Source organism: Morone saxatilis, unplaced genomic scaffold (assembly GCF_004916995.1).
Source record: "Morone saxatilis isolate NCDOM2014 unplaced genomic scaffold, NCSU_SB_2.0 Contig22, whole genome shotgun sequence".
Taxonomy (NCBI): domain Eukaryota; kingdom Metazoa; phylum Chordata; class Actinopteri; family Moronidae; genus Morone; species Morone saxatilis.
This window is the reverse complement of record NW_023339785.1, coordinates 11516850-11539333: the sequence shown is the minus strand read 5'-3', so window position 1 is coordinate 11539333 and position 22484 is coordinate 11516850. Positions and strand designations below refer to the sequence as shown.

Here is a 22484-nt window from a genome sequence, read left to right as displayed (position 1 = left end):
TGTATTGTTAATAACAAGACAGGTACAAAGAGTCTGGCAGATGCTCAACTCCTAAAATTGTTTCAGTTCTATGTTTCAGTGCCATATTTAGCTTTTATTGATGTATAAAACAGAATTGTGTTCCTTTTGTTTGGATTACAAAAATATCTGCAGCTATTCTCTCTGTGTGACAAAAAATATGACGGTGCGGATCAGTAGAAAAGACTTTGAAGCCAGTTGTTATACAAAAGGTGAGAGGTTAGACAACAAATGCCAGGTATTCTATCTGCTCCTAATTATTTCTGGAGTTTGAAAATGAGATGGAGATGGAACTGGTGGTTTAATGAGGAGCAGGCTGGCACACAGCTAATGTCCTCTTATGAATACAATACTGATGTTTGAAAATATGTGTTTTATGGTATTTTCACTGCGACTAAAAGCAAGTACCCTGTTTTTGTATTTTTTTTATTTAAATATATGACAAGGGACAAACCACTGACGGACTACATATACAACTATAGACAATTTAAAGCAAAAAAAAAAGAAAATGTAAGTGCGAAAACATACCCACATAATAAATCACAGCGCTTTAGACACAGCATAAAACACAAAATAATAAGGCACAGTTGATAACCCATAATAAATATAACAAAGAGTTCCAGCATATAAATTGCTGTGACATATAACTGTTCCCCAGAGATGTTTAGCTCCCATGATGGAGTTGTTGTGGGCACTTTCTCTACCATCAGCCTTCATGCTTGTTTGTCCCCAAGGTGAAGATCAACCTGGTTTACCTGCTGGGAGAAATAATGGGACTCATGTCCTCCGGTTTCAGTCTACTGACTCCTTGCCTTCATGTCCTGAACACAGCCCTCTGGTTCAAAGGAGGTGGGATGGATCACACAATCATTGCCATGAGTCTGCCAGCCAGCCATGACTGTATTCTAGCCGCCCCACCCCTCCTCTACTGGTCATGAGTGACTGATGGTTTCTTCTTCTGTAATATCCAACCCCCATTCTCAGAGCGAGGGAGAATGTGCGCCGTCTCCATCTTTCATACACACCCTCTTACGTATGTGCAGTCTCCATGGTAACGCATGGTATCACTATGGCACTGGTGGCCTAGCATGCTGCAAGCTGCTGTTGTAGTGGATTTACTATACCGGCGCACGCACAAAGAGCAGACTGCTGCCAAAGGGCTGGATGGTTTGAGCAGCAACCCTTTGAGCTTATCAGAGATCATTCCCTTTTCCCTTGATAATATTTCACTTTATCTCCACGCTCTGTACCAAGAGGTTAAAGTAAAAACCCTGCTATTGCCACTTGCAGTGGTTTGTGAAGATATTAATTTAGTTGGACATTAAATATCTCGATATAATCAGGGGCACAATCCTAGTATGCAGCTTTGCCCTCTATTACACACCACAAGCAAGGTTAACTTCCCCATTTATTCAGTGTTTGCCCTTGGAGGACGCTTTTCTCTATGAATTTAAAAATTCATTAAACCCTGCGTGTTATCATGATAGCCTCAGGTTATTAATAAGAAAAGATAGCTTTAATTGTTTGGTTATATTTAATAATGCAAAGGTCAACACAGTGCTCAACCTTGGCAGCACACACTTTTACTCTGGAGTTCTGCTCTCTAGTGGCCAGAGATGGCAAGAACAGCAGGGTGCTGGGACCTTTTGGGTCTGTGTGAAGTTATGCGGTCCTTGGATTGTAAAGTGCTTTTTGTAGGACTATGTTCGAACAGTTAGCTGTGTGAGGAAGAGTAAATGCTACTTCAGCCTTTTCTATGACAGCAGTTTCACAGTTCTGGCTCTTCAATACATCGTTTAGCAGTAAAGTCTGTAGTGTATCAAATCTTAATCTAATCTTGATTATATCTCATTTTAGTATATCGCAAAACAAAATGATTTAGTACACTTATTATTAGTTGTACATCACGCATACTATGATTGCATTATGATGGAAGCTTACATACCTGTATGCTTTTTGCTGTCACAGTTTTTTTTTTCCATTGTCTCACTGTGTTTGTGTGTGTTTGAGCGCAGTACAGCGAAGGTGCCCCGGGGAGGCCACAGTAGACTGGCATTCTGGGCCACTACAGTAATTAATGTACCCATGGCACATAGCTACACAAGCAACCAAAGCACACACACACACACACACACACACACACACACACACACACCACTGTGTCATTGTGTCTTTCTTTCTTGTCTTATTAACAATGTCTATAGGTGGAGGTTACACTTTTTTCTGTATTTGTTGAGACCAATATTTTTAGCATTTGGATAAAACCAGAGGCTGGTGCATTATTTGTTCTGTTACGTTTGATTTTTTTAATCAAGCAGTAACTTTCACTTTCAAATGAGCCACACTTCAGGTCTGTAATAGACTTCAAATGAGTCAAATTAAGCTTTAGTCAATTTTTGTCTTGCAAAAAGACAAAAGAGGAGTAAAGCTATATTTTCTTCAGAGACTTCTAAATACAAATGATACTAATACATCTAGATAAAACAAATGTGTCCGATTTATTTATGCTATTTTTTGTTTTAACACCTTCTTGTCCAGCAAAGTATGTCTCTCTCTTGCACTTATCTTACAGTTCCACTTGTGCCATTGTATTTTGTATTTTTCCTACATGGGGTACAGCAGTAACAGCGGGATGAACATTATCAGGCCAACACACGTTTGCACTTTCTTTAGTATTATCTTTGATTAATGTCACTGTTGTACAATGCAGCCTGACTCTCATCACCTCTCTCTGTCCTCCTAACTGTCAGTGATAAACCCAGCCCTTCTTCTGAAGGGCCACGCTGTCTGCTTGAGTGATGTCCCAGGTTTATCAGTAGTGGGATGACTGAAGGAAAACCGGGGATCTGCTTCTGGTAGTGCTGAGATCTGTCTGTCTGTGTTTACTCATGGCAGAATTAGAGGTATCAGATAGTAGCAGGCAAGGATACTGTATGCTGCAGAGTAAATCGGGTTAAATAGAGGTTTATTATGCACCTTTCCAGAGTGCAGTAGTAACATTAGAGGGTCAGACCACAGTATGCCTACTATATAGTGCGAACCTCAATTATTACTATGATGCTGTTTGAAAGGTAACATTTTACAAGATAATGCATTAGGAAAAGCACAAATGATATGTAAGGGATAATGCCCAACGAGGTGTCCATTATCAGGAATTAATGGACGACGTGGAAGCCAGAACTTTGGATGTTTGCCTCAGTGGAGTCAATTATTTTGTGATTATGTACACCTCAAAGGGCGTTATCTCCATTATACCATGGTCATTTGCCAAAGATTAACACCATTCATTAACATATTCGTGCGTGTTTTGCAATCAAAATCTGAAGTTGTATTTATAAACCATGACTCCGTTTCCCTGGCAAAACCTGAGAAATTTGACTAATATCTGGAACTATCATTACCATCCCATAAGGGACAAACCTTAGATACGACTTAGCAACAGGAGATAATTCTAGTTCTCTCAGCTCATACAGCCCTTTGGCTCAGCTAAGAACCAGAGAGCTAGCAAGATTCAAAGTCAATAACACTGCGTACGGTTGACAAATAGTAAATATAGACAGTTTATGTTTAGCAATAAGACTAGCTAGCTACCCAGCCACATCACTGTCCCCAAATCAATATTAGGATTTTTACGAACAATGATAATTCATGTGTAACTTACTGTTGGCCGCAGCCTGAAGTAGGGAGTTGAACAGCAGATAGGATGTGGGATGAGCACTTATACAAACTATTAGTAAGTTCAGAGGAGCAGTGTAGGGGTTATGAGTTACAGTTGCCATCCTGTCGTGTGCAGAATATGAGGCATTCAATTTATTTCAGACCATTAATTTAGAAAATACAGTTTCACTGGAACTACTTAGAAGGTGTCCTACATCAGGAATTAATGAACACCCAGCAGCCAAGCAGAATCTCCCAGACCGTGGTAGAAAGAGTACCATGGTCAAAATATTAAGATTTTTCTTTTTATTTTATTTGGTCCATGTATTTTTATAATTTCTCATAAGTGTAGTATAAGTAAAGTATAATAAAATTGCCACATTTAAACTGACACACTGCATTACAACTACCTTTTAGCCATTTCATAGCTACAGCTACGTAGCTATAGTATTAAGAAAAAGCACAAGCTTTAACTAAACAAACTACTGTGTAAATGTTGAGTGTAAATGTATGAAAGATCTATAGCTCATCCACCAGATGAATTGGATATCTCTACTAGAACTGTCTAAGTTTTAGACTAGTTTTTAGACTAGGGAATCTGGTAGAAAGAGTACATAAATTACTAATTTGATCTGAATTGATTTCTTATCTCAATAATTTTGTTGTGTAAAAATGATGTTCCCTGTGTGCGCAAGAAGGAGATGAAAGAAATGAGGAAACTGTGAAGCATCAATTACAACAGATTTACAACATTATTAGTTGAACCAAGTTTAGATCATCACCAGCCAAAGGAAAGGATAGCATGCTTCATAGATGATCTTTAATGTTCAGTTCATTTCATTCCTCAGCTATAAAAATGTTTTTATTGTGTTGCTTGCGGTAAGATCTTCCTTTGTTATAGGAAAGCCTTTGTGACAGTAAAGATTGCTGATATAATTACTACATTAAAAGGTGCCAGCTGTTCTCAAGATAATGATGACTCTATAAAGCTTAGTTCAACCTTGAAACAACTTTGGCGACGATCTTTTCTTAGACTGTGCCGGGTGAAAGGTTATACTCTACGCCATTACAGAGAGCCATCTATGGAGAACATCAATAACAGTAAAAGGGAAAACAAATGCTTTTATCTATTTAGTGGCTCATGTCATGTCATTTAAGCCACATCCCTTGTAAATCAATATATTGGTAGCCAGATCCTGCATGACTGACTGGTCAGCATCTTGCATTATCACTCGATCTCTGAATGAAACACGTATTTTATTGCACTGGTGACTTAATTGATTTATTGTCTTACTCTGATGCGGACAGGCATTAGTATATACTATACTAGCGCATAATCTAGCTGGGGCACTAACGTGGGTGATATATACGTAGGTACGTATCAGTACTACGCGTGATATAGTACCGTCCCCAGTCTGCAAAAATGACTGATTATTAAAATTGCTATTTCTACATAGATATTAGGCCAATTTCTAATTCACAACCATAAGCTCTACATTAAATTTGTGGCAAGTGGTTAAATCATTAGCAGAGAAGTACATGTCTAATATGGGTACAATACAATATGATGTATGATGAATTTTTCCTTTAGGGTGAGTATGTTGCTCTTGATAGACAGCCCACTTGCTCCATCTAGTGTTCAGAGCTGTGCATTGTCGCCACAGCACACTGACCCCTTGCTACTGTAAAGGGCTCACTGTATCCCAGAGCTCATTGTTTAGTATATCATTATATGAAGTGCATCACCGCTTTCACTTCTGTAATCACGTCTATAAAAGAGACACATTTACTTATATGCCGTACATAAGTGGACTAACATGAAATAGAGCTGTACAAGCAAATCAAGAGACCATACCAAAGTTGTACTGACAGTAATTTATGCAGGAATGCTGATAAATAATCCAATGCCATATTTGGTCAATCTCAGTATTATCCGGGCGTTTTGTTTTTAAACCTCCTCTACAGTTTCACAGAACAGAGAATGTCTTCGTAAAAAACACTTTCCCTAATGCATGTTGTCTCAGTTGATTGTACGTCGATATTTTTTCAGTCGAAAGTGGACAGGCCCGTATAACCGGTTTAGTCAACGCATTATCGGATCATTTTACATCATTTTTTGTAATACGAGAGCAAAGTCTTCTCTGCCCCAAGAAGGAAGTACAATCTCAGCCTACATTTTCGATCACTTTTCTTCAATCTGGCCCCCGCAGAGCGCAGCAGCACAGTGAACACACGCCCGTGTTTGCCGGATCAACAAGACCTCTAAATGAATGTTTAATGAGCATTTTAGAAGTCATAATGGCATGTCGCTAATGTCCTGTAATGATTCTTCCTGTTGATGGCCACGCCTCGACGCTTTCTCTTCCACTGCGCCTCTGACAGTTGTCTGACAATGGTCTGAACTTTGCTGATTGTAGACTGCTCGCCCTCACTTCACTACCGAAGGACTGCAAGTATCCCACTCTCTGCTTCTGGCTTGGCTGTAGAGAATAATGACTTTCCCCTTGAGAAAATCAGTTTCAGGTAGGCTGATGTTCTTGGTTTTGACTTTACGCTGCATTTGTTTTGTTTTTGTTTTGTTTTGTTTTTTAATCTGAAATGGTGTTTTTTTTTTGTGTTATTAAGATTAAACTTCCCATGTTATCTTGAGTACAATGGTTTGCCTTTCAGTAATACCAGTAGTAGTGTTTAGTGTGATATTGGATAAGAGGTGATTTTCTTTGCAGTAGTTAACCGCATTGGAGCTGTCCGTGGTGCTGAAGTGTTTGCTGAACAAACAGTGAATCTGCAGTCTGCTTGGTTAGAGCTTTTGTGTTAATCCAGAACACGTGTAGGAGATTTATATTTTAGTTTTTTTTGTTGTTTTTTGTTTGTTTGTTTGTTTCTTTACTCTAAATCTATTTCGCGATATTTCATACTCAAACTATGCGACGCCTTTATATTTACTCAACGCAAAATACCTAATCTTGAGGTGTGTTACTGGCGTCTATTATTAATTAGAGGAAAGAAATAAAAGGACAGTTTTGGTTTAGGACTGTAGATGGCACCATTGGTTAAGGCTGTTAATATAGGACTGAGGAAAAAGCAACGGAGTCGGAAGTCTGTGGTAAAAATGTACATACGGTAACCTTTGGTCTGGGCTTTATAATTGCTGAAATAGCTCTTTTTTTCAGGTGGTATGTTCATGATGTAAATGCAGAATTTACCAGTGGCAGCCTATTGTCAAAGTTACATGATCTAAAGTTACATGATCTTACACGTGGAATGGCTGCTGATTCTTTTTTTTTTTCTGTTTATATTAATTACATGGGGATTTGTGATGCCGTATGATCCACGGGCTTGACGCAGTTTTGATTTCATTCCATCCCACATCACTTCTTATTCCACTTTATCCATCTTGCATTAACAGCTGCTGACGTCTGATGGTGAATGCCTGCTGTTTTGTCCCTCACAGGCATCTGCACGCTAAAGTGAGCAATAACATAAATTGATCATGTTTGCAATTACTATAGTTAATAGCCTATTTAGTTAATCATCTTTTTATGTTATAACATTCCCGTAGTCTGCAGTTGGAGGCTCGTCCTCACCCAAATTTGAAACATGAGCCCCCCCCCCACACACACACAATACTTTCTGTCCAGTCTAAAAATAAAAAAAAAACTACAATATGTGGTATTCCCTCCTCTCTCCTTTCTCCTATTTGCCACCTCCCCGCCTCCACGCCATATACGCCCCTTTCACTGGATATGTAACTTGGATTATCTCATACGACGACCTATATGGAGATATTCATCTTCTGTGCACACTGCCTAGGTCTGTGTCTCACTAGTTAGAGTCCCTGTCCTCTCCCTCCTCCCCACTGCTCATCCTCCAGGTTGTCGGTAGGATGCTCTGAGCAGCACAGCTGAGTGAGCTTTGCGCTGCGCTCGGATACTGCATCCAGAATGAGGCGCCTCCTGCGAGCACCCTGCCTTACCTCGCTGCAACTAAAGAGAGAAAAACAAACGGAATCCGTTTAGTGAGTGGTTCACTGTATCTGTGTTGCTTTGCCCAAAACGCGGTGTAAGTCTGCCTCACAGCTCCAGTGAGGGATTAGGGGGAGCAGAGAAAGAGCACTGCAAACACTGTCCCGGCGTCTGCAAACAGGTGTTTCCATCCTTTAGCTGCGCATTGAGGTTCATTCACGACTATCTGCCTACCCGAAAACCATGTGCGCGGCCATGTAGTTTTGGAGGGGGGGTGGGTGATGCAAAAGCGCTTACAGAGACTGGGGTTGTGCGTGTTGGTTGTGATGCCGAGAAAATGATACAGTTGGAGGAACATGCAACCTGCTGTGGTGAAAGTCTTTGTGAAGCTTCGCGGTGGAACGTGTGGGTTTTATTTTTTAAGTTTCACTTTTTCCTCGGAGATACAAGGGACGATTCCTGAATAACGACCAACTTCATGAAAAAAACAATGATTTATTTGGACATTATCTAGCTGGCTTTACCGCACCACTGGGACTATTTTACTGTCTACTCCTCATAATCCACTTGGCAAATTCTGTTATTTAACGAGTCGTTGTAGTTGCCTCAGATTGTTTCCACTGCGCCTGGACGTTTTCCTTCGGAATCCAGTTTTGTGGATTCAAAGGAGGGGGTGATTATTTTCAGGCTTCTCCGGAAGTTTTTTTCAGAGCTCTGCCAAACTGGCCATGGCTGCAGCGATCGCCAGCTCCCTCATAAGACAGAAAAGGCAGGCGAGGGAGCGGGAGAAGACTAATGCCTGCCGCTGCGTTAGCAGCCCCAGTAAAGCCAAAGGAACCTGTGAAAAACCCAGTCGACTAAACGTTTTCTCCCGGGTCAAACTCTTTGGCTCGAAGAAGAGGCGAAGGAGACGACCAGGTCTGTTGCGCAATTTCCTCAGGCTATTACATCCTCATGAGCACTGACTCTGTATCTGTTGTAGGGTGCCATTATATTGCAGATGTCCCCTAAACAAAATATAGATTGTATACTGAGTACTGCTTCAACCGATTAATGACCAAATTAGTTGGTGGGAGAATGAAGGGGCTGCTTTCTAAAGTTTGTCCACACACCTTTAGCATCTCAGGCTGCTCTGAGGGATGCATTCAAATGATATTTTGTCCTACACCATCTACTCATTCAGTCCACACTGGACAATATATACATGTGCTTATTAAGTCAATTTTGGAAATCACTAGAGACTTCACTGTCACTTATGAGTCATTATTTACTGTTCACATGAAATTGCATAATCTATTCATCACAGGCAATTTAAAATGTCTGTATTCACAGTCTCCCAAAACGGATTAATATTATTAATATTTGGTATCTTTGGGTAAACTATAATTCAAATATAATTTTATAATGAATCTCTAATAAGATACAAGCTGACGCACAGATCTAAATAATAGTTTCTTTAATATAGACTTTTAAGCAGACCTCAAAAATTATATTTCCCCATATGTTGGCAAAGTTCTGTGTTGCTGAAATGTATCCAACTAAAAAAAATAATTGGCAGATAAGAAGAAATAAGGGTGCTTGATTCTCAGAACTCAAAATAAAATTATAAGTATTGTACGTACACACTTGTACACTTAAGTAAGTAATAAGTATGTACACTAAGTATTAGTACTTATTATAATAGTATTATTAGTGTTCATAAGTGTTAAGTGTATCCCTGGACATGTGAGCCAAGGTCCAGGGTGGCTCTCAGAGCACTTATGATTGCAGTGACAGAAGTGCGTCTCTATAGCCTAAAGCACCCACTTTCTTACAAATCCAGTGCTAAGGGGACCACAGCTGCATATCTGATCTGATCACATAATACTCGCGCCCAAAGCTCACCTTTTGTCAGTTGTATGTCTTGTTACTTGATGTGTGTGGACATGATGACTGCACAGTCTTACAAGAGTCAGCTCTGTGATTTCTCACAAGCATTATTTAATTTCATCCACTTCATTCATTCCCAAGCAGTTTTATAACTCTGTACATGATGCACCTGGAGGTTATGGTGCATGTTTATGCAACAACTATCCTACAGTTTTTGCACCCCTCTCACTTCCAATTTCCATTTCTATCCTGTGGAGGAAGCAATGAGTGCCAAGGAGAAGGCGTCATCTGTGTGTGACTTACACATGGTGCCTCACCAAAAACAACGAACTGGCATCTTTTGGAAATACAGAGTGGACTGTATGTGAATGTAGTGTGCACATGGACTCTTCTGTGTTTACAGCACATGCTGATGTGTACATTTCTAAATGTATGTCCATACGTGAAAGTCATCCAAATGTAGATCCGATTTCAGGCTACACTTCGGTCTCATAACTTGATAATGAAATGCACAAAGTTTTACAACAAAGTCCATACAATATTTGCGGTGTACACACAGAATAAACCTTCTCTGCAACAAAAGTAACCTTAGCAGGGCTAGATATGGCAGTACTGAAAGGTAAGAGATGAAAGGATAGATAAAAGGTGTGGTAAACCACAGTAAAGGACACTCCACTAGGGACAGTAACCAGGGAAAGGAAAAGCACTTAGCTCTTATCAGACATTACCCCAATGTACCACAGACAGGCTACCCAGCCACTTCAAAAGTAAATGCTCTGCCCCTTAAAACTATTGTCTTTTAGACTTAAGACTGTTTTATATGTTGCCACTCCTGATAGTGGCCATTTTATAAGTAAAACTATCACTATTTTCATTACTTTATATTCCATTTTGTTTTACATCTTCTACCAGATATTTGAACAATACAGCTCCTTCTTCAATTTATCATAAAATGTCACAAGTACTATCATTTGCATGTACTGTAAAATTCAATGTCATTTAATTTGAATTTCTGAAATTCAAAGTATGTACTAAATATCACAGATTTTATTGAAATTTAGATTTTTCTTATTTAGACTGTACATATCCCCAACAATTAATGTTGTGGTTTTCTAGGAACCAGATTATTTTTCTAACACTCTACTGGACAGTTCTCATGCAGTAGAGAACGACGGGAAGATGCAAGAAATTTCCTCAGCCATCTTAGAGCACTGAGCCACCACACGCCCCCTAAAGCCATTTTTAAATTTGATATTATTTGCTTTTGTCCTTCTGTGGTCTTATTTCTCTGTTGTCAGGCCATAGGGCCTGTATCTTTTAGCCATCTCAATATTGAGAAAAGACAAGCAGCATTGATCAAACTGCACTCCTTATCATTTTGCCATTTAAATATTTTTAAATACAATATAATACAATTTACAATAAAAGTGAAATGGCCCTTGTAAAGTATATACAAATCAGTTTGAATCTGCATATAGGATATCAGCAAGCCATTGGCCTTCATCAGTCCTCTCATTTCATGTATTGGCAACCACCATGACTGAGTGGTCAAAGTTCGTTAAACTACAGCTCCACTGAAAAACTCTCATTCTTTTCCACAAGGCCAGATGTCTCAATAGTTTAATTTGCATCCCCCCACATGTTTTTTGTTGGTTTTGAACTTGTTTACTTCACAGGTGTCTCAGCCTATCACAGTCAGACTCCTTTTTATCCTACCTCGCTCCACTCAGCCTCACAACCTTTTGACTAAATTGGATTTTGTGGCTCCAGTTACTTCCAATATCGCAGCGAGAAGGCAACTGAAACGGAAGCTTCAAAACGTCCCTTAAGTGTCATCTCGTTGCTACATTCATGTTTTTCTACAGTCTGTGGTTTCATTCTCGCGTCTTCCTCTCTCTCTGTCCCCTCTGCTTCCACAGAGCCCCAGCTGAAGGGGATTGTGACGAAGCTGTACAGTCGACAAGGTTTCCACCTGCAGCTGCAGGCAGATGGAACCATTGATGGAACGAAGGAGGAGGAAAATGGTTACAGTAAGTTTAACTAACTAATATTATGTTCCGCTCATTTATCATACATCCACTGCTGTGCTGTACAGTGGATCAGTTCCACATACTACAGACAGGATCCAGCATCCAAACTGTTCAAAATTCTGCTTGTTTTTATTTTCACTTCTGTGGATAAACAGTATTGGATCACTGCATAGAGAAAAACTGAAGTCAAATTTTATCTAATTAATGTTGTCCTATGGTAGCCTGAACACAGATAATTGGCTTTTTACTCCCCTACACACTGCCTCTCTGGTGAGAGCCTGTACTATGTTTTCTCATACTATGTATTGATGCATCCCTATCATTGCCATTACACCCACCAGCTCTTTGTTTTCCAATAGACAGATTAAAGAGGAGATCAATGGAAGAGTAACAGCACAGCCACTTGTCTGGTAACAATACAGCAGAAATAGACCACCTTATAATTAGACTGTGCAGTGAACACTACAGTACATGCTGAAAAAGATTACAGCAGTACAGCTGTTAGTGACCTATGTGAAATACACATTACCCCCATACCAAAACAATATAGTTCAGGAAAAGATCTGTGTGGCACACTGAAACAGCTTTGATGTAATACTTGCTGTGTAATCCAGACACTAAGCGGATGTAAACACTTCTGGAGCCTCTGAATTAGTACCTCTGTATTCAATTACTCCCTTGGTGGAGCTGGTGTTTGTATCTTACATATAAATAGTAGCTCTGTGCAAGTGGGATGTTGTCTAAGCAGAACACCCTTTCTAAATAACAGATAGCAAAATTAAATACAACACAGAGCAAACTACATGCAAGAGTAGAAATAAATATGATGAAATAACAGCTTACACACACACACACACACACACACAATACTTCACTTCACACTCCGACCACCCCACCCATCACCCATCATGTCTACATGGACTCACTTTTCTGTTGACTTACATAACAACTGGCCCGCATTGGCACCAAAATAGTTTTTGAAGAGAAAATTAAAGAGTGCTGCTGAATAGGAAAAGGAGAAAGAGTGAAGCTCTTTGCACTGCTCCAAAAATAGCATTGTTAGGCGCTGGGTGCGCTTGTCTCCATGGTGACGGAGAGCGCAGTCCTCTTGGAGTTACTGGTGTCTTGTGATGGTGGGAGAGGACCTACTCAAATGAACATATACACACAAAAACAAGGATTTGATCTTTTCTACTGTAGTTGGCTTAGTCTTGGCCTTTTAGCTGCGGTAATTAAGAAGTTTAATATTTCTGTGACATTTTTATTAAGAATGTAAACAATGTCAGAAATATCAAATCCAAGTCTCATAAGTCCCAGTGATTTGTCTCCCATTTTATACAGTGTCAACCATTTTTTTGTGTTGCGCCACAACAGAGCAAACCCCCTGGGTATCCAGAGGGTAAAAAAAAAAGACGTGTTCAAAATGCAGTTCATTCTCAGTCTTGTCCTAGATATAGTTTTTTATAAATAGACTTTATAAATAGACTCAAAAGTTTTTTACATTTGTCTAATGTATTGTCAGCAAGATTGGAGATACCGTTGATCACAGAATTAGGAAGAGAAATCGCATGTCTGCTGGCATGTAATTCACATCAGATACTTACCAATTTAATTGCTACAGACTGTTTACAAATTCACAGTTTAATGACAGGAGGAGACAACCTTGGAAACTTGAACAAAGAATGTTTATGTCCTTGTGTTCTTACTTAACTAAAGAGAAATTTAAGAGTCATGTCTTGTTCAGTGGTCACGTCTCTCACTAATTAACAACTAATGTCCATTTTGAGCTTCCTCATGATACAGTAGTCTATAAAAAGTGGCATCCTTCATGCAATCACACACAATCACAAATGCAATCAAATCAAATTTAATGTGTAAATTAATAAAAGTCTTATATAATTTACCTAATTCAGCCTTACATTTTTCTTAAAGTAACCCAATATACTTATATATATATAGCCACTGCAGTTGCACAGTAATCAGACCACAGAAGTGCTGTGTAATGTTGTCACAACAGCTTACTTTTCTAGCTCCAATACTATGCCCCTTTATGCTGGTTTAATTGCAGGCATGCTGTTCCCAGAATGAATAACAGAAAGGATAAAAATGTTTAAAATGTGACTAGCAATTGCTAGGAACCTTCAGGTTTATTGTCACACTGAATTGGTCATGACTCCTAGGCTGTTAGTGAGTGGAAGACACGGAGACAGCCTGCAAGCAATCGTGAAAACTGTCCCTCAGGCCTCCTCACCCTTCTCCATCCATGCCTCTCTGCACTAGGAAAGGTCTATGTGTGGGTGGCAGCCCTGTCATCCTCTTCAGTGTGCTCAGGTGTTTCTAGGAGCCAGGAAGTAATTGAGTTTCCCCTCTTGAAAATCTCCCATCAGTGCACAGGCTGGTAATCCTTCTGAAATGAAGTGGACTGCAGATCTGTTAGTGTGCACCAAATGGTGGGAGTATGAAGGGAGAAAACTGTGACGCAGAGCGAGAGAGGTGCAATTATAAAGACATAAACCGCTCACGTGGCAAGATGTTTCAGGAATGGAAGAAATTAAATCATCAAATCTAAAACTGTGCTACATATAACAAAAACAAGATGCAAAATGTTTCTACACAGATACGACATTGACACTTGACATAGCAGTGAGGAGAGATGTCTTATGAATTACAATACCTCACATCCCCCTCTAGCTCCATATACAAACAAACCAAGGTGGATCAATCTGAACAATGGTTGTGGAGAAAGATTATTGCCATCTCTAACCTGTAATGAGCCGCTGCACTGCAGTATTGAAGAATGCCCCAAACATTTTTTTGTTAAAATCATGGGGGTAGTCTTTGTTTGTGATGATAACCTGCTTTCTGTTGGTCTCCAGAGTCTGTGATTTGAGACCCTCCAATCAAATCATTCTTACTAAATGTTGGAAGTTATTATGTACATACACTGAGTATAGTTTATGTTAAAGTTGAGAGAGAGTGTTGTTATTAGTGCATCTCAGATGTGACCCATAATTGCACATTTTATTGTTTGGTGGATAGTCAAAAAATACAAATTTGGCAAGCAGATGTAGCATTGGTTTAACAGCTTAATAAATGCACACGCTTACTGTACAGTACCCATAAAATATTGCAGATATTGAGGTTATAAATAGTTAGTCCTATCGGTTTAAAAAAAACATTTTACTGGAAGCATCTGCTGTACAGTACATAGCTGCCAAAGCAGGCATCACCAAAGATACAACAATCTGTCATTTTGAAAGCTTCAAGACTGAGAGTGGTGTGTCCTCCCCTAGGGAGCCATCTCCTGATTGCTGTACCATTATAGGACTGTTGCTAACTATGTTTTTGAAAAGTGGTGCAATTGTAGCATGAACTGAAGTTAGTAAACAAAGTAACTCAACCATACTGTATCTGAGAATATAACTAAAATGTAAGGTGCACTGAGGACCCTCCACCATGCAAAAAACAGTATCAGTTAGGGGAAGTCTGTTTCAGGAAAAATGGATGGGGAATTTGGATCATATAAAAACAATATAATATAATAACAAAGTCACCATCCAATGTAGCCTCCGTTCAGACAGATAGATAAATCCTGACATTCTTTTGTTGTTATTGATATATTATATTATCAAGAAACAGAGGTAAATATAGAGAGACAGATAGAGAATGAGAGGCATAGAAAGAGGGAAGGACCACAGAGTGAGTGGTTCTTGGACTTAAACGACTTTCCACTGAACCAAGAATACGCTAGCAATGCCCGTTTTCTCTACCAAGTAAATACATTATGCATTCCTATGGCTGTTGTTTACAATGAAAGCCCAGAGAGAAGCAGGTTTGCAGTGTTAAAGTGATAAGGGCAGATGAAACAGCCCATCAAAAAGCCTCTATAGTGCACTCAAAGGAGTCTGCAGATTGAGATCTACTAAGTGGTTGACAAGGGGGCTATAGTAAGGGCATACTCTGACTCACAGCTTAACTGATGTGAGAATTAAGTTAAATTTCTCCTCTCACATGTGTCTAAAGCAGGGGTCAGCAACCTTTACTATCAAAAGAGCCGTTTTTGGCCAAAAAAAGAAAATCTGTATGGAGCAGCAAAACATATTAGCTTTATAATGCTTCTTTGTCGCTGGAGCTCAAGCATATCAGTAAGCCAGCAGCGTTGGTAGTGAAAGCAAACAAATCTATCCACGCACTATTCAATTCTCTATTTTCCTCTGAGATGTTCCTTTTTTTGGATTTAGAATCCATAGGTAGCCTAGCTAGGAAGACTCAAGACTAGTAGCCACCACTACTGATGTTCGACTAAATATAGAGGAAAGGTCAGGTTAGGATGTCACGTATGATACACATTTTAGTTACTGAGATGTTTTTATCTGGTGTGTAATGGCGACACATTTGTGCAATTGGAGAATGTGAAATGAAAATGTTAAAAAATAATTTAATTTCCATTTTTTGGGATGGAAGCACGACTACAGACTTTCAGGTGGATGTTTATGTGCTCTCCTCTATTCAGCCCGTGGGTTCCCTGCCAGCATCTTATGAAACACATGCAGACACACTCGTATACAGTACAGGGCGACATTAATTAGGTAGAGGTGTACCTCATTGACCAGCTGGGCTGCTGCTGGCTCTCTCAGCCTCACGACTCAGCCCGCTGGTCACAGACAGGTTTATACAGTATGTGTGTGTGTTTGAGTATGAGCATAAAGTCTATGGACAGAGGTGTACAAGTGTTTTCTCTTCCTGCACTTATATGTAACGATGGGCATGACAAAGAAAAGCACTATTGTCACATAACAGCAGCAGTCATTATCAGAGATTTGTGTTTGACAGCATGATTTGTTTGAATATTTTATTTCGTTCCATCTGAAAGAAATGTACATATTGTGTTTGCAATACTTAGGCTTAACTTTGCACAGCCTATGATTTCCGTTCCTGGGTGTGTCAACAATTTCTCTGTTTCGGTCGCGTGCTTTATGAAACACCCTTGGGAGAGGGTGACTGAGTCCCTGGGATTTGTGCTTTGGTTTTGACAACTCACTCTTCCATCCAGATCTAGTGAGGGAACACGAATAACACCTTTTTTAACGCATGAATGATGAATGCTACATGGGTCACCTGGTCACTATGCTTTTGGCTTGCTTTAAAATTTATCTCAGTAACATTCGTCCACTTTCTGGCTTGCACTGTGACAGTGGAACAGTGACTTAAGTGGCAGTGTTAATTTTGCCTCATTTATTTATCTACTATATTAGCACAAGCTGCCCTGCCCTGAGCACCGAAATGTTTCTCAACTGCTATACATCTCAATTATCATTATCAGAATTTTTGGTAAATGCATAATACTATTAATTGGCTTTTTCATATATATAATACATGCATTACATGGGCATAGAAGTATACATTTTTTTTATGCTTTGTTTCTGCTGTCTGTCTCCTTCCAGCCATGTTCAACCTTATTCCAGTGGGGCTGCGAGTGGTGGCCATCCAGGGGGTGCAGACCAAACTCTATCTGGCTATGAACAGTGAGGGCTACCTGTACACATCAGTAAGTGTCTCACTTAATGTATGTGTGAGTGTTTGTGTGCATGTGTGTTGTATATCCTAGTGGCTGACCTTCTGGTCCAGCTGTATCCACAGAGAATGTTAGATCTCTGGCAGACATCTGAGTTACTATGGTGACATGAGCGATTGTAAGAAATACAAAAATAACAAAAACGTGTGAGAGAGAAGATAGATGCTTTTAAAGGAATAGCAGTTATTTTACATTTAAGTGTGTTTCAGCAGATGTTTTTTTTCTTTCCTTTCTATTTTTTGCAGGAAATGGGTAACGCACTTTCACAGTGCCCATGAAAGAATAACATTTCTGATATCATTCAGTGTCAATAAAAAGTTTAAGGATTGTGTAAGCAGGCGGAGCAGTGACATATCCGATCTCGGCAGCTGGCTCTTCATCTTTGATTAAATGTGCAATGTTATGAATAATTCAGTTGCACGCTGAACAATGTCCCTGTTAGTCTTCCTCCCAAATGCCACCGTCTCATTGTGCAGCAGGCGTCACTTAGAAGACTGACAGGCTGGTTGGATGTGCACCCAAAGGGTGTGCAGACACACGCATTTACTGTTAACAGAATCCTCAGTCAAATTAGTAAAGATTGTTCTGTATGGTAAAGGTCTCAGTAGGCAGACACAATGGTGATTGATAGAAACAAGCTCAGAAAGGGAAAATCTAATGATCTTGTAGCTTTTTATTCTGTAGCTACCACTGACAAATTATCTATTACATACTTAGGCAGTAATGTGATGAAGGAAGAAGGAAAGCTGGCCTTTACCCTGATTTCACTCTCTCATGGACACAAGCACACAAATGCATTAATGAACTGGGTTAATTTGATGGCTCTCACCAATCATTAGTTCAGTCAGAGAGAGACACTGCAAATGATTATACCTTGAGATCTGGTGAAAGAGGCTCTGCTCTTTGAGTAAGCTCTCAAGAAATCCAACAAGGACACTGCTGAAAGGATCAATCCCTGAATAACCACATATGACCATTAGATCTTAGCAAAGACACACACTAACAAGGAGATTTAGGTGCTGATGATAGCTACTGCAGCAAGCAGCATTATACAAATATCAGCAAAATAACAGTGAAAACTGCCAGGATTTACATCTGTATAAATCTGAATGGATGATAGCAGAAAAGATGGGAGCCAATTAGCTAAGGTATGCGCCACTATGTGCTGATAATAATGCTGTCCATTGAAATGCAGTGTTTTTACCAAATCTATTTTAATCTAAGTTAGCAGTTACAGTATTTTAGAAACAAGAATCTCAGTGTAGTGTAAGACCAGAAGAATGACAACATAATCACTGTAGAGAGTGTGGCGAGTGATTGTGTGGCCCACCTATAATTACATTTTAATGAGCGCTAGCATTTGTTTGGCGACATATCCATGGGGGTTGCCCCAGCTAAGCATGCCTGAGGGGAATATACAAGAATAATTGAAATAAAACATACTCCTTAAACCCCTTCCTACAACACACACACATTCATGCGCTGTATTTAGCAGTCTAATAATAATAATATGAGCTTGACTGTCAGTAATTAAGCATATGCAGCAAGCTGTAGGATTAATTTAATAAAGATGGATCCTGCTGGAAAACACTCTACAAACAGAGAGTGGCAGCAAAGGATCTATTATTTCTAAACTTCCTTTTATTGGTAAAGTTTTTGGAAAATGTTGATGCCAAGAAGTTACTTTAGATGAGCATAATATTCTTTTAGTTTTTCTTTCAGCTTTTAAATTCATAATACACAGTCATGCTTGATAATAACCTATTTTTGGTACTGCTGGACCTCACACAGTGTTATCTCTGGGCAAACTAGGTGCTTCTTGTTCTCTCAGTTTTTTCATTTTCCTTTATATGTATATTATAATATAAATTTGAAGCATCTGACATCTGTTCTGAAATATTCTATATATAATACAGTGTAGATAAACTTCATTACTATTTAAGACAGATCTGCCTAAAATAAAATTGTATATTACAGTAGGCAGAATCAGAATCTGAACCACAAAAAAATAATTGTATAACAATACTAGCTTCTTCTTCTGGCAAGCACAGAATTGATTGCAGCTTATTCTGTTTTGTGTTGTAATGTATAAATGTGTTAAAGGTATGTAAAATGGTGCAGAGCATAAAGGCTACAGTCCAAAAGGAATACTGCTGGCTGCGTAGCGTATATCCTCTATGCTGTTTTTAATACCAGCCCTAATGTGAAATACATCTTGTAGGTGTGTTAAATTAGAAAAGATAGTTGGGGGATGGGATGTAGAGCTTTCTGTTTCAGCTTAATTAGAGAGGGAATTGAATTGAATGTGTAGCTGACTGCCTAATAGTGCCTGTCTTCCTGGGATTGCTGCTATGGCAAAGTGCTGCCTTAAAGCCAAACATTAAACCAGCCAATAGCAGGTCAGCATTGGAGGGAGATTCCCAATCAACAGTGGAGAGACAACAGATGACGTATTCTGGCTGAGGGGATAAAGTGCTGCTGCTGGGATCAGGATACCTCCTATTATTGTACATGTGTGAGCATAAGTGCATGTATGAAGGAAAATGTGACTGCATAGTGAGTGAATGCAATATCCTAAATAGGATGCTTTACATGAATAGTGAATTTACATGTTTGACACAATTCTAATTCTAATGCTTACTAAATTATAAATTGGTATGCATGTTGAGATTTAATCTGATGTGTTTCCTTTGATATCATTAATTTGAGTGGCTTTTAGAGCGTATAGTTATGTCACATATGCATATGGTGTATGTGCATCTGTCTGTATATGTGTGTTCTATAAGAGCATACACTGAGAAAGAGAGAGAATGAGAGAGAGAGAGAGAAATGAGTAGTGAGAAAAGGAGTGGACATGTGTGGGTGAGGCAGAATGCACCAGTGAAAATATATTCAGCATCAATGTGTGGGAGAGGAAGAACCAATTAATATGTATTTTACTTTACTATCCTCTCTTTCCCTGTTTGCCCTTTTAGCAAAAGTATCGGAGCAAGTTTGGCATCAGAACTGCAGAAGTATTTTACAGAAGGAAAAAGTGTTTTCAACATAATATACAATAATCAAAAACATACTGTTCCCAACCAATACCCCTCTTATATCTGTAACAATGCAGAAGATACTTCCACTGAATCTTTCTTGATATGTTTACAGATGTGTGGGTATATTTTTTAGAACCTGGGCTAAGTGGTGTCTAAATATCTCACAAGGTGCCTTGTAGTGGTGTTATCAATATCCTGGTGGGTCATATTTGAATTAGTGTGAGTTACTGAGGCTCCAGTTGAGCTTTGTCTAAACTGCTGTGTGTGTGTGTGTGTGTGTGTGTGTGTGTGTGTGTGTGTGTAAAATGGTGAGTTCAGGGCTCTTGGGGTGGAGATATTCAGACTAGCAATGAGGTATATAAGCTCTTTTAACCCACATCACTGGGTCAGTTAAATCCCTGCGACGGTCATACATCAGAGTTCCCGCATAAGACATGAAACTCATCATATGCTTACTCGTTCATAAAGGCACTGTGGATATGCGTTAAGTTCCAGCTAAACATCTGAAAGGACAGGTAATATTAATAATGCACAAGATAAGATAAGAATAATGATGATCCTTATTATCGTTGATGATAATGATGAGGTTAAAAAGAAAAAAAAGCTGCTACACCTATGTGAAAGTATTTTTGGGTATAAATTTAATGTGACCTTTATAAGGGATGCAGAGGTTGTATAACAGCACATTATATTCTAAAACAATAAAACCATATTTGTATGTATGCAGGATAAACATAATTAAAAACAAACAGAAAATGGCAAAGAAGTCTGAATATCGTTGTGCTTGTACATTATGTATTTGTATTATAATACACTCCTGTTAGATATGTAGTTGGCTCACACCCATGTCCTTTCAACCATTTAGCAAGCACAATGCCTTTGGTAAATAACCACTGCTGTAAGGTTTCACTCCATTGAGCTGTGTCATTAACTAGTTTCTGTTGTGTGTGTATGTGCTACTGGCTTGAATGTGTACCCTGTGTGGGTGTGTCTATTTGTGTTTCGTATTTGCAAGGGTCTTTTCCACTAGCTTAAAGCTCTCCAATTTATTCCCAAACAATGAACACTATGAGTGTACTTTATCTTTAGCTAAAGAAAAAGGTGCTTTTTAATCCACTTCCACTCAACTGAAAAGACTGGGACATTGAAAAGCTGGATTTAGGAAGATTTATCTTCACTGCCCGGCCATAGCATTAGCTTTTGTGAGTCTCACAAGCATTGATGTGGCTGCAAAGAAACTAGAACAGCACTCAGCCCTGATTTCATTGGCATAATTGGTGTCATCTTAGTTTCGATATGGCAGCTGAGTACACATGGGGCAGTGCGCAGCATTGATTTGGCTTGTCTTGTGAAAAATCTGGCCAATATCTTTAGAGAGGAGATTAAGCTAGTATTTCTCCTCCTGCTCATTGGATCAGGAAAAAAACACTATTGGGCTTTAATTACTCCCCTGAAGCCAACAGAATTCAGTTCGAGAGCACATCATAACTCGTGTCTTCTTGACATGACCGCTTTGCTAATGGAATATTCATTTCACAGTTACCCTTGCCATTGCTGAATTATGTAATTGTATAGTACAAGAGGTTTCCCAGATGGGCAGTGTGTGCCTGTGCATGTGCGTCCATGTGTTTTATGTTCTTGAACAGTACAAATTGGCAGGGAAACATCCTTCAGTATGTTATACTCAACAGTTGCATCAGTACCATGTTACTGTTGCTGTTAACATGTTGTTAGCCGTCCACTGTCAATCCCATGATGCTTCGGGTTGAGTCTGTCAACCAACTAGAGGCAAGGTAGGGCGGGTCTTTGCGTGCGGGACAGCTCTGATCTCAAACGCATCGCGCAATGGCATGAGACTGACCCTACAAACAATTTGCCGATGATGATGGTAATGAGTGATTGATCACATGACGCTGCAGTTTTGTGGCTATGCGGTTATTGTGACAGCCCTAGTTGTGATTCAGATAAGATAAATCCAGATGTTCTGTTAATCTGTCATATTTTTGTGGAGTTTTGAAGATCTTTAAAGTAATGAATCATAAAATTAAGTATGGATGCGGTCTTTTTGAAACACAATTAAAACAAGTCCTAGAATTACTGGCCCAGCATCTGGGTGAAAAAAAGCCCTATTCATACACACACGTAAGACACCCTGCATATGTATACCAACAAACCCTAACATTGATCTGAAATAATGTTTAGAAGTAGGTGAAACTACCTATCACTGTTGGTTAAAAAAATAAACTGGTATAGCATATGAATAAAAGACAGTAAAGCTTTCATTCTTCTGTCCTCTTGTTCACTTTCTTTCTCCCATAATAGGCAGGTCTAA

The 22484-nt window shown here is 39.2% G+C and overlaps 1 protein-coding gene across 2 annotated transcripts in view; it reads left to right on the top strand.

Annotated features, from left to right (window-relative positions):
• Positions 1-22484, top strand: part of fgf13a (fibroblast growth factor 13a) — an 89952-nt gene that overhangs the window by 58021 nt on the left and 9447 nt on the right. For both annotated transcript variants that reach the window (XM_035668871.1, XM_035668870.1), the window contains 2 exons: positions 11429-11539; positions 16984-17087. In XM_035668871.1, coding sequence (XP_035524764.1) covers positions 11429-11539; positions 16984-17087 — 215 coding nt within the window. The remainder of the gene's footprint in view (positions 1-11428; positions 11540-16983; positions 17088-22484) is intronic.